Raw genomic sequence first — 13840 nt, 5'->3', positions numbered from 1 at the left:
AAAAACATATCTAAAAATAATTAAAATACGTGACAATGTAATTAAAATGTTAAAAATAGAATGTTAAAATAAGATAAAAATCATTACTGTGACAATAAAGCTTATTCCTGATTTTCCTCGTATGCACATTTAAACAACCAAGTTTTTAACTCGGCCTTAAATTTTTTCTTGTCAGTTTGGAGCCGTAACTGCATAGGGAGCGAGTTCCAAAATTTTGGTCCTGCTACTGATACTGCACGCTCTCTCATTTCACTTAGTCGTGCTGATTTAATGGTAGGAATCATCAGTAGGCCCTTGTTAGCTGGCCTCAGATTTCTTTGAGGTATATGAACATGTAGTGCTGTGTTTAACCATTCTGTTTTTTCTCCATACATTATACTGTGTATTATAGATGCAATTTTATACTGAATTTGGTAATTTAGAGGTAACCAATGTAGCTGGAACAAAATTGGAGTTATATGGTCACATTTCTTTTTTCCAGTTAAGATTCTTGCCACGGCATTTTGTAATACCTGGAGAGGTCTTATTGTGGATTGACTTGACTGGCAAAACCGCAAACAAATGGGTCCCTCCCCCATTCCTTTAAGAATCACGTATGGTACTTTGTTGGCCTGTATAATGGCAACACCATATACAGGCTCTACCAGAACAGAATGTATTGGGGGAGGGGGAGTGATGGGAATAAAAAGAGTCAATGACACTATAAAAACAAAAATTAAGATCCCATAGTGTTCCTTACTGCAACAGCAGTACTACCTACTACCTTCAAAAGTTAACAGCTTGCCTCTTTTTGGCTCTACCCTTTTCTTATTATCTTATTCCTAAATCTCATTTTCCAAAGATATTTTATTTTCTATTTTATAGGCTTTTTCACCCAGAAGAAAGAAAGATGTCTGAACAGAACACTTTTGCATCCACTAATTGTCCAGTTCATGAATGCGGTGTGTTCCCTCCCCATGAGGGTTTGCTGTTGTGCGGTATGCTAGATCAGACTGACTGAACCTGTGGTTTGTCAGAACTCTGATGGCTTTTTTGATTTTCTCAAAGACTTACCAACATTACTAATGCATTTAGAAAAAGCTCAGTTGACAAATAAAGCTATTCACTATTATAAGGCTGTTGATAATTACAAGGAATATGTGCAACAAAACTCTCAACAGCAGTAAGCTTTTGAACATGGTGGGACCCACACACACACACGCAGAACATGAGCACAGCTCTAAAACAGTGAGCAAACCTCAGGCTAGTGAGTAATGGGCACTGGTACCAATGTTAGCATGCACGGGGCTCCCTATTTCTGTCCTGATTGCACTTTTTGGGCAATGGACTTCAAATTGCCAATTTTCCACATACATTTTGTGATCTTGCAACAAAAAACTCAATAGGAACAAATCCAAAATGATGAGGTCAGAAGCCAGTGCCTGCCTCCTTCTACCACAGTAATAATAACTCAGCTGTCCCAAAAACCAATGAAGAGAATCAGAGAGGCATTAAAGGAGTTCCCTACTGCAAAGATAAAAGGCTGGAATCTCATGAAGCTTCCCTGGATTCTCATGTCACTTATTCTAAGTTTAAAGACAACAGAGAAATTATTACTTACCTAATAATTTTCTTTCCTCTAAGGAAGGCAGGCCAATCCCCACCAGTGGGTTATTCACACCTACCAGCAGATGAAGATGGAGTAAAATTGACTTGCTGATATCACTGATATATAGCCCTGCCCCAACATCAGCCAACCAGTATCTGTAGAAAAGCGAAACTATAGACAAACTGATTGTACTTGAACATGACTATTAACCATCAACCACTCATGCTCCCAACCAACCGGGAAACACTGAGCTCAGCAAAAAAATTAACATCTTAGGGATTAGTTATTTCACTTACCAGTCCTTCAAACAAATCTAAATAGACTGGAGGAAATCGGATTACACGGTCTAACATTAAAATGGTTCAGTTCATATCTAGAAAACAGGTTTTTCCAAGTTCAGATCAACAACACATTATCAGAAAAAATTAATCTCAAAACAGGAGTTCCACAGGGATCAGCGACCCTTTTTAACATATACATGCTGCCATTATGCCACTTACTTGCAGGGCTAGGAATTATCCACTACATTTACGCCGACGACATCCAACTAATTCTACCCATAGAGGACACTTTAGAGAAAACATTAAACCTAGCCAACATGTACCTAAGCATTATAAAACAACTACTGACACAAATGGAATTTGTAATTAATATTGATAAAACAGAATTTCTACACTTAGAACGAAAAAATTCTGAAATCAGTCAAACCTCAATAACACTCAAAGACAACCAGAAAATTGAACTAACTGGAAAAGTACGAAACCTGGGAATAATTATAGATCCTGAAATCAATCTGAAACAACACATATCACTAAAAGTAAAGGAAGGTTATGCAAAGCTCATGGTACTCAGAAAACTTAAACCACTACTAACTCAAAATGACTTCAGAACAATTCTACAGGCACTAATTTTCTCCAGCACGGACTACTGCAATGCCCTTATGCTAGGACTACCTAATACGACATTAAGACCCCTGCAAATACTTCAGAACACAGCAGCTCAAATACTAACTGGAAAAAGAAGGAGGGATCATATAACTGAAACCCTAGCAGAGTTACATTGGCTACCAATTGAACACAGAATTAAATACAAAACTCTATGTATCATTCACAAACTAATTTATGATGAGAAATCAGATTGGCTGAACACAGCATTACGGGTACACACTCCACACAGGAACCTCCGATCAGCAAATAAAGCACTCCTAACCATTCCATCAGTTAAAACAGCAAGACTGACACAAGTGAGAGAAAGAGCCCTATCACTAGCAGGACCCATAATCTGGAACACAATGCCTCCAGAGATCAGACTACAAAGTGATCTCAAGGCATTCAAGAAAAGTTTAAAAACATGGCTTTTTAAACAAGCATTTTACAAAGAGATGAGAGAATAGAGAGAAATTATTCAGGAAAAGACAGAAAGGCACCGACACACAGTACTTCGAACTCTACAATAGATTAGTCTATGAACTCTACACCACAATAAGCATAACTATAATACTAGGTGTGATAAAACTACCCGTGTAAGTACCTTGGTACAATTGATCATGAACTACTTCACTAAAAGACTATGTCTAATGATATATTGTAACTGAATCTTTGACGGCACCTGTTAGAGTGTACTATAGTACACTTTTACCTACATTAATATGTGCCTACATGTAAACTGTTGCGATGGTATTTAACTTGGCAACAGTATAGAAAAGTTTCTAAATAAATAAAAGAACCACTCAGCATCATCTGCATATAAAGGACAAACTAAAAGCAAGTAGGCATCCCAGAGTGGGTTGTGGATTGGCCTGCCTTCCTTAGAGGAAAGAAATTATCAGGCAGGCCAATCCTCACCAGTGGGATGTACCAAAGCTATTCCCAAAAAGGGTGGTAGGCTGCCTGTGGTCCCATCAACACCACACATGGAAAAGCTGCCTCCTCTTGAGAGCCCTAACGTCCAAGAAGTAATGCTTGGAGAAGGTTTGCAAGAATGACCATATCGTTGCCCAGCAAATCTCAACAGGAGACAACTGAATCTCTTCCCACGAGACTGCCTAAGCTGTAGTGGAATGCGCCTTGACCTGTCTAGGTAATGGTATATCCGCATCCACATAGGCAGGCGTGATGACATCCTTCACCCAATGGGCTATCGTCACCGGATCCCCTTTTTACCTCCACCATGGAGTACAAACAGACGATCAAGTCTTCCTCAAGGAGCGAGTAACCTTGCACCAGATGTTGTTTGACATCCAAGGCATGCAACAAATGATAATTCTGTTCATCTCTATCGCTGTCCAGAGTGGGCAGGGAAATAGACGATTCAAATGAAACTCTGAAACCACTTTCAGTAAAAAAGGAAGGTACAATCCTAAGATCTACATCCCCAGAGTCATTTGCAGAAATGCCTCACGGCAAGAAAGAGCATTTAGCTCGGAAATTTGCCTTGCCGAACAGACTGCCATCAGAAAAATATGTTTTCAAGGTAAGCAGCTGCACAGAGAGAGCATGCAGTGGTCGAAATGTAGGATCTGCCAAAAAACGCAATATGAGATTAAGGTCCCTAAGAGGCACTGAGAAGACATGAGGGAGGAAGAAGATGCTTGACTCTCCAAGATCCTGCTCACATCCAGATGGGAAGACAAGGGTCTATCATTGATTTGCCCCCTATAGCAAGTAAGAGCTGCTACCTGCACCTTCAGTGTTTAAAGCCAAGCCTTTAACCAAACCTTCCTGCAAAAATTCCAATATCAATGGAATTTCAACTTTAAGAGGGTGAGAACCTTGCACGCCATACCAGCTCTTGAACACTCTTCAAACCGTAATAGAAGCTAGAGATGTCTAGCCCGAAGCAAAGTTGAAATCACTGCCGAGGAATAACCAAGTTTCAGCAACCGAGTCCTCTCAAGGGCCAAAATGTAAGATAAAATTGATCCAGATTGTTGTGCAGTATTGGCCCCTGATACAATAGATCAGGACTGCCCACCAGTAGCCACTGAAGCATACCACGGTCTCTGGGGCCAAGCCGGAGCCACCAGAAGTTTGGTCTTGGTTTGACTTGCAATCTTCCGAATCACCCTGCTGATCATCAACCAAGATGGAAAGGCATATAACATCCCGCTCCGTGGCCACACCTGGACAAGTGCATCGATTCACAGCGCTCTTGGATCTCTTCTGCAACTGAAGAACCATGGTACTTTCGCATTGTCGGAACTTGCCATCAAATCCAGGCACGGCTGACCCTAATGTTCCACTATGAGCTGAAAAGCCTCGTTCACCAGTTCCCACTCTCCTGGGTCCAAGACCTGTCTGCTGAGGAAATCGGCTTGTATATTGTCCTTCCCGGCAATGTGGGAGGTGGATATGTCTTGAAGATGTTGCTCCACCCATATCATGAGCGCATCTACTTCCACCGACACTGGTTGGCTTCTGGTTCCGCCCTGATGACTGATGTAGGCCACCATATCAAGGCATTGTCCGACGTTATCCTTACTGCTTGAGCTTCTAGCCACTTGACGAACTGCAAGCATGCCAGTTGAATTGCATGTGCTTCAAAATGATTGGTCTACTGCCACTCCTCGACATTCCACCGACCTTGCGCCACCAACTTTTGACAGTGAGCCTCCTAACCCAGGAGGCTTGCATCTATCTAAGCACAGAGTCCAGTGTCTCCAAGGGTACCACCTTCCTGAAATGATACGCTTGCACCATTGCAACTGAATGCTCACTCTGCTAGAGACAGAGTATACTGGCAGGCTGATGACAGGGCAGAGCTATATGTCAGTGAGTCAGTTTTACTCCATCTCCATCTGCTTATAGACATGTAAAATCCACTGGTGTGGACTGGCCTGCCTAAGTGCAGAGGAAAACATGTTAAATAATTGTCACTAATAAAGAAATATGTTCAGGGGTGCTTTACAGGTTAAGAACTATCAAGTTCTTCAGCCAGCAAACAATCAGTATAGACAATTCCTTCTGGCACCTTTTTTGGTAGTAACATGCAAGTATCTTTTGCATCCATGACCTTAAATGCCTGGGGTTATGGAAATTAGTCACAGAACTACCTTTCCTCTGCATTTTGAAGTAATGCTCCAACTCACCAATCCCCCACGTTATGTGCCCATTTATGGCAAAAGCCAATATATGCCCCCACATTACCATAATAAAGTTGCTGATATTTGAGATTCCAAATCTGCTGAAGCTCCTGACCAATGCTCCTCTGGATAAACGATGCTCTTCTCTCCACAATCACTTAGCATTTTTTTTTTTGGGGGGGTGGCATGTAAACCAATCTGATGTTCCGTACGAACTTCGGAATATAAAAGTGTTAAATAAATAAAGAAGTGGACACTTATGGTATGAGAGCCGCTTCCTTACCTTTGTGGTTAAAGATGCCCTCCATCTCCATGCTGCTCCTAGAGTGGGCGATGCACAAGGAGCTGCAGGGTACCAGTCCCTCGGCTGCGGGTGATCGGTCGGTGGTCCGTACCAGACACCAGTCAGACTTGTCATGGGGCCTCTCCAGGACTTCCACTGTCTGGCCTCGCCGGATGGTTAGCTCGTTGCTGTTTGATGCCGCAAAATCGTGGATGACCACCGTCAACTCACAGCCACCAGACAACTGGAAGAGAGGGCACAAAGAAGACAGCAAAATCGTAAATGCGATTCATTTCTGCTAAGCAGTCTCCTGTCTAACGTAAGCTGAAAAAAACCCCCAAACAATTTACAAAAGAACTTTTTCTTTTTGAGGACTCTATGTCCACTTTTTGACTTGAATTCATTTGCGCTTTAGGTCCTGCTCATCACAGAAGATGTCATGTATAGTAACGTAACGTAATAGATGATAGCAGAAGACAATCAATTGGCTTATCCAGTCTGCCCAGTTATTCCTGTCCAAATTTTCTAAGGCTATATCTAAGCTGCCAATTGTAGAAGCTTGATCACTTGTGAGATACTGCTCCTTATCCAAGTCAGTTTTGTTTTACTCTTTGGTTCTTTACCATCCTGGGTATATGCACACACGAGATCTCATATTTAATCCAACACCCAGCAATCCCCCTCCTTTGTGTCTTGCTACCAAGTTTTACAATAATCTGAACAGCTATCAAAACTAGTGAGACTATAGCCTACACATCTGGACTCCTAGATCCCCGGGACCTTGCTAAATGGTTAACTTGCCACCAGGCATGCTGAGGTAAATTAAGCCTACATCACAATCTTGTGTGCATACACACACATATAGACACACAAACTTAAGAATGGAGTATGTAGCAATCAGAAAGCGAGAGCATAATCTTGAAGACAAAATAAAAGGGAAAGGTTTACTTTTGCTCTATGGCATCGCTATTTCAAAACCCCATACAAATCTGTGATGGAATTACATGAGGCTCAGATTACTCTCTGTCTTCATTATTGCTCAAAGGGCTTTGTTCTGACCAAGCTTTTATTTATTATTTTCAACAAAGGAGCAACTGAAAGCATCTCCCATATATTTAGCATAAAATGAGTTCTACCTTGATTGATAATTGTCTCTCCAAATCCAAGTCTCCAAACTACAATATATATAACCTCTGACCAGCAGTCTGGAGCAACCACAATCTTTCCCACGACCAGCAGCCTCTGATCTGGCCAACTATATCTTTTACTTGCTTTTACATTTTTTTTTTTTTTTTTTGAGAGCAGACCTTGTGTTTCTCATAATTACAGGAAAATAAATCAGGCAACCCTTCATTTTCCCCTTCCTCCCATCTACCTCCACCCCAAACACTGGCCAAAAAAATTCATCATCTGAACTCCTACTTAGTCTCTCAGGACAGCTCCGGGTCTCCGGTATGTGGAATACAGCTTGAAAACATAATTACCTTCTCACTCAAGAAAGTGAAATCAGACAGCCAACACACCTACAACCATCCCTTCCCTCCCTCCTACCACAACCTCTAACCACTTCTCAAGGAGTTTTACTAACTTTAAATCAATTCAAAGTCACCACCCCACACACCATGCACAAAAAAGTAATACAGCACAGTTCTTGCTGGCTCATTTTATTGCTCTCCTCAGACAAGGCCAAAAACAATTGAAACCATCTGTATATGCTGGACAATGTCTGAGAACTGGCATTAAAACTCTATTATATTTGTCTTGACTCCAGGATATGTTAGTAGGAGCACTCCAAATGCTCTTCAAGAATTCCCACCCTGCTAGGAGACAACACAAGGCTCCTCCATGGCTTGCTAGAACACTGTGGCTCGGGTTAGTCCTCAGCTGCACTCTTCCATTGTTTTCCGCCCTCTCATCAGTGAGGCTGCGCCACATTTCAAAGTAAAGGCAAAATGAATCAGCTCGAAGGCTTGAAATCACGGATTCCTGGTTAACTGCATGTCACAAGATTTGTTTTTCTTTACAGTCAAGCCAGCTAATTAGGAACTCTGATTTAATTAACCTTAAATGCTAAGCTGCTGTAATGTAATTTCATTCATATTTTCGTTTCAGATTTTTCTCCAGTCATTCCCCTGTAGCTTTGTGGCTGCAGTGGAATGACAAGAAGAGGCCACAGACAGGCTGCAATGTCCAGGTGTGGGAGCAAACCTCTGTGCTCCATCACCTGGTCACTTGGGTTTCAAGATAAAGTGCTGACATGGTCATTCACCAAGAATAATAAAAAGTACAGCACAGGACAGTAATTTCTACATTATGCTTTAACTTGAAGCATCACATTTCCAGTACTAAATCTTTGCAATACATCACATATTGTTCTGAATTTTACACAAGGCCCATAATGGTGAAACCTGGGAGTCTGAGACCAACCGGACACAGCTCCCTATTTCAGGCAACAGGCTGCAGGCTAATCTAGATCTCAGATCTCCTGGACACAGAAAATGGGTTACCCATCCTTATTTTCTTCAATTCCTCTAGCAATTTCCAGACTCCTGGATAGTCATGCTTAATGCATTTTATCTTGCCTCTGCATGGTTTTATTAAATCCACCAACCCCTCTCCCCACTTTCTTCCATCTTAATCACAATAAAAAAAATGAATCTTCCCAAACAACTAGCCTGGAAATTCCCTACTGCTTGGTATGGAAATGATTCCAGATATGCAGCAGGAAAACGTAGTCTTCCCGATGCTGATTTATTACTATTAGGTTATTTCTTATTATTTTCCAGGTTGTCAAAATTACTAGTCCGTTTTTTTTTCATTTTCTACAAACTATTTTTGCATTTTCTGATTTTTAGATCTCTCTCCCCCCCCAAGCAAAATCCCTTCTCACATCTGAGTGCGCACATGCACCTATTCCTGGGAGGAAGAGGTAAAAAAAACAAAAACCATGCATATTACACACACACTTGTCCCCAGCATGGGATTTGAAGAGGCTGCCAGGACTTTTAAAGATGTGTGTATAAGGGGATGGGAGAGGAGAGGGGACAGTGAAAGACTTTCTTTTAACATGTGCACGTCCAAACTATGAGAACCTGATGTCAAGAAATGAACTTGTTAGGCATGATTTAATATTATTTCCTTGGAATGCCAGGCAGTTAAAGCAGCGCTTGTGCGTGCGTGTGTCAGTGCTGAAGTGTAGGCGGACCCTTTGAGCTCTGATGCTACTAAGTCATTATTACAGGTCTGACAAACTGAAGTGAATTACCCAACATCAGCAGCACACAGCACAACACATGACATAGATTTGGGGAGACTTGCGCTTTGTCAAATAAAGTCGCTCCCTCTCCTGGCATGTCTCGTCTATTGTTTGTCCGTGTTTTTAGCCTTTCTGAAACGGCTCCACCAACTGTGCCGTGTGGGCGAGAGCTGATCTCAGGAAGTAGCAGCAGTGGGGGTGGTGGCGGTGGGGAATCAAGATTTAAAAAGGATCAGCCAATTTGAAATCTTTCCTAAAGCATGTTTACCATTTCAAGCCATTACATTAGCGGGAAATGACTATTAGCAATGACCAACAGTGATGTCAGAACAATCTGAGATCAAACTCGAATCGGATGACGTCAGCCCAATTCAAGTTTGTACGGAGAAAAAAAAAATATCACATCTTCACCAGATCTGCCAGGGAAAGCCCCCAGAGAGGATCGAAAATATCCAATGAGACCTACTTCGGATTTTCTGAAGATCTGGAACAAATTTGCTAAGATTCTTTACAGTATCTAAAAAAGCAATTCACAATTACTAACAAGTTTAGAATCTATTCAAACTTACAGAGGCAAATTGAAATCCCCCAAATTAAGGACTTCATGTATCAGAAATCAGTGTAAAGTTCACAGAAACTATTTCAGTATTTTTTTTCAGTGTATTATTTTAAATCTTTTCCTTGCCCCCTCTGTCCCAGCCCTGTTACTGCAGCAGGGACCACAGCCAGCAGGGCCTCTGTTACCTCGGATGCCCTGACGATGGCCTCTGGGTGCCACTGAGGTGCCATGGCTTGGGTCCTTTCTCCCTCATTCCCCCCCCTGATGCTGTTGAATACACCATTTCCCAAAGATTCAAGTACCTTTAAAGACCAACTGCACTTCCGGTTTGGGGGCGGCTTTATTTTCTGGCGCGCCCAGCGACCCACCCTGAATGAGTCTCAAAGGACAGACGTCATGGGAACAACGCGAATATGGCAGGACTACCAGACGTAAAAAAAAATACGACACACATGAGACTGAGACAAAAGCTCACAGGAAGAAACAAGACACTAGGGCCAAAAAAAAAAAAAGGAACATTCTTTATCCTTTTCCCAAGAAAATAACAGAAATAAAATAATTGTTGATGAAATGGCGTGGCTGCCACAACATGCTTGGTACAGTGGAGACATGGCACTGTTCCCTTTATCACTAGGTAGCGCAATGAAATACAGGCGCAGTTTGTTTAAAACATTCAGTTTCAATTCTTCTTAACTTCCCCGACAGCCTGTGAAGTTTTGTTCAGTTTCATCAGCAGTTGGGCCTTTTTTTCCTAGGCAGTAGGCACCAAGCCTTTCATCTTGTAAGCCAGTATCCAGGATGAAACCTCACCTGTAGTGCTTAAATACCTGGCGTTTCAAGGGGGTCTGAAGATGGATCTGCAGATGCTAAGCAGCGACTTTGCTTTTTCAAGTAACTACGAATTGTACCTTGTCAGTAGGCATTTGTACAAATATATTTTGGGTTCTTGTGAAGGTTGCCAGTCACTTGTATGTAGTTCTCCTGTGATACTGGGCCTTTATTTTGTTTTCTCTTTTACTCTACATCCAGTGCGGAGCAAAAAAAAAAAAAATTACAAAAAACATATGTTCATCCTACCAGCTGGACAAAATTTGCTGGGGAAAACGGGCAACTAGCTATCCAACACAAAAAGCAAATCCATCCCTCTTCACATCTGTCTTACTGTTTTGTGTGGCTTAAGTCCAGTCACCCAATGCTACGGCACATAATTTATCACCATGACATAACAATGAGGTTATAATCTTACAAATAACGTAAGCCTCTGGTTTAAGTTATTTGTCGAGGTTAGGAAAAGATTAGGGGAGGAAAGGGACGGAGAAGCCTAAGGAAAAGCAGGCGATTTGGCAGGGTAAATGACAATCTCCAGGGAAGCACACATGGGCCGGTGCTGCGCTCTCCTAACTGGTTCTCCTTCGTTTTCATCTGCTGTTTTATGGGCAGGAGGAGGGATAGTCATGAAAGGCACTCTGAAGTACGGCCTGTCTGTCGCTGGCGCATGGGCCTTCTACCAATTTACTGTGCAGGAAACCTAAGTGGATGGGAGGAGGGAAAGCTCCCAACAGCCCGCTCTCACCACTTCTGAAGGCTGAGCCTGCCAAGCTCTCTCAAGGGCTCTGTCCTGCTCTTCTCCAGGAGGCTTTTGTTTTGTTTGTCTGTCTGCTGTTTGGGTCTGAATCTCCCCCCCCCCCAGATGTGCAAGGCAGGCTGGAGCTCCTGGATAGGCATGGACAGTCAGAGGTGATCCTTTAATGGAAAGGGATCACAAAAAAGCAGAGCAATGGTTCTTGTACTTCCATACAATCCCAAATGTCAGTATCATGGGGCAGAAAAGGCTCCAACTTCTTTTCCTAACTCTTGCGCTAAATCGTGAACAAGTTAAAAATTAAAGTCCACACAACACTCACACCTCCAGTCACTCTCTTTTTTTTCTTAATTTAGTTTATTCTCTTTCTTTCTCTTCCCTACCCCTTGAGATAATTATCTGGAGTGAAACAAGGGGAAATTACTTCTTATCTGATGATTTCCTTTCCTCTAAGGAAGGAAGGCTAATTTAGCTGGCTAAGGTATCCCACTAACTTTAGACCTGCTATTGAGCTGGCCTAAAGAGAGCCAGTTATCTCATCTGGCAAACCTTTACACTTAGATTTAATTATTTATATTCTGCTTTTCGGCACTTCAAAGTGGATTACATTCAGGTACTGTAGGTATTTCCCTTTCCCCAGAGGGTTTACAATCTAAGTTTGAACCTGATTCAATGGAGGGTGAAGTGACTTGCCCAAAGTCACAAGGAGCAGCAGTGGGATCTGAATGCAGATTTGGTGAGAGAGGTAACTGCCACTTGGCAACAGTGATCATAACATGATCAAATTTAAACTAATAACTGGAAGGGGGACAATAAGTAAATCTGCAGCTCTAACACTAAACTTTCAAAAGGGAAACTTTGATAAAATGAGGAAAATAGTTAGAAATAACTGAAAGATGCAACTGCAAAGGTTAAAAGTGTTCAACAGGCTTGGACATTGTTTAAAAATACAATCCTAGAGGCGCAGTCCATATGTATTCCACACATTAAGAAAGGTGGAAGGAAGGCAAAATGACTACCGTCATGGTTAAAAGGTGAGGTGAAAGAGGCTATTTTAGCCAAAAAAAATCCTTCAAAAATTGGAAGAAGGATCCATCTGAAGAAAATGGGATAAAACATAAGCATTGTCAAGTTAAATGTAAAACATTGATAAGACAGGCGAAGAGAGAATTTGAAATGAAGTTGGCCATAGAGGCAAAAACTCATAATAAAAACTTTTTTAAAATGTATCCGAAGCAAGAAACCTGTGAGGGAGTCGGTTGGACCATTAGATAACCGAAGGGTTAAAGGGGCTCTTAGAGAAGATAAGGTCATTGCAGAAAGACTAAATTAATTCTTTGCTTCTGTGTTTACTAATGAGGATGTTGGGGAGATACCAGTTCCAGAGATGGTTTTCAGGGGTGATGAGTCAGACGAACTGAACGAAATCACTGTGAACCTGGAAGATGTAGTCGGCCAGATTGACAAACTAAAGAGTAGCAAATCACCTGGACCGGATGGTATGCATCCTAGGCTACTGAAGGAACTAAAAAATGAAATTTCTGATCTATTAGTTAAAATTTGTAACTTATCATTAAAATCATCCATTGTACCTGAATACTAGAGGGGCCAATGTAACCCCAATATTTAAAAAAGGCTCCAGGGGTGATCCGGGTAACTATAGACTAGTGAGCCTGACTTCAGTGCCGGGAAAAATAGTGGAAACTATTCTCAAGATCAAAATCGTATAGAAAGACATGGTTTAATGGAACACAGTCAACATGGATTTACCCAAGGGAAGTCTTGCCTAACAAATCTTCATTTTTTTGAAGGGGTTAATAAACATGAGGATAAAGGTGAACCGGTAGATGTAGTGTATTTGGATTTTCAGAAGGCGTTTGACAAAGTCCCTCATGAGAGGCTTCTACGAAAACTAAAAAGTCATGGGATAGGAGGCGATGTCCTTTTGTGGATTACAAACTGGTTAAAAAACAGGAATCAGAGAGTAGGATTAAATGGTCAATTTTCTCAGTGGAAAAGGGTAAACAGTGGAGTGCCTCAGGGATCTGTACTTGGACCGATGCTTTTCAATATTTATTTATTTATTTGAGGTTCTTTATATACCGTCATTCGTTTAGTAACATCATGTCGGTTCACATTCAACGATATTTTAGCAGCAGCGCTAGAACAGATAGAGATTAGCGGCAGTGCTTTACAATTAATATTCAACTTAAGAAAAGAACATTAGGTGATTATAACAATGCTAAGTTAGAGCAAAGGAAGAAATGATACATGGCAATGCAAACAGGGAAGGGGTGAGGGGGGAGAAAATGAGGTAGTAGAAATGAGATAATTACATTAAATTAATACAGGGGTTAAATTAAGTACAATAGATTACTAGGCGACAAAAAGGTATTAAAAAAGGCGAAAATTTGGTAATTCAGAAGAAAAAAGCATATTTACATAATTACATAAGATTAGTCTCAGGGAAATGTATGAAGGGACTAGATGG

The 13840-nt window shown here is 41.4% G+C and overlaps 1 protein-coding gene across 1 annotated transcript in view; it reads right to left on the bottom strand.

The window, feature by feature from the left end:
* Positions 1 to 13840, bottom strand: part of TRIO (trio Rho guanine nucleotide exchange factor) — a 964000-nt gene that overhangs the window by 257773 nt on the left and 692387 nt on the right. Inside the window, exon 34 of the mRNA XM_029590045.1 lies at positions 5953 to 6196. Within this exon, the coding sequence (XP_029445905.1) occupies positions 5953 to 6196 (244 nt within the window). The remainder of the gene's footprint in view (positions 1 to 5952; positions 6197 to 13840) is intronic.

The sequence above is a fragment of the Rhinatrema bivittatum genome, chromosome 2 (assembly GCF_901001135.1).
Source record: "Rhinatrema bivittatum chromosome 2, aRhiBiv1.1, whole genome shotgun sequence".
Classification (NCBI taxonomy): Eukaryota; Metazoa; Chordata; class Amphibia; order Gymnophiona; family Rhinatrematidae; genus Rhinatrema; species Rhinatrema bivittatum.
Note: the sequence above shows the minus strand (reverse complement) of the source record. Positions and strands in the feature narration are given on the sequence as shown.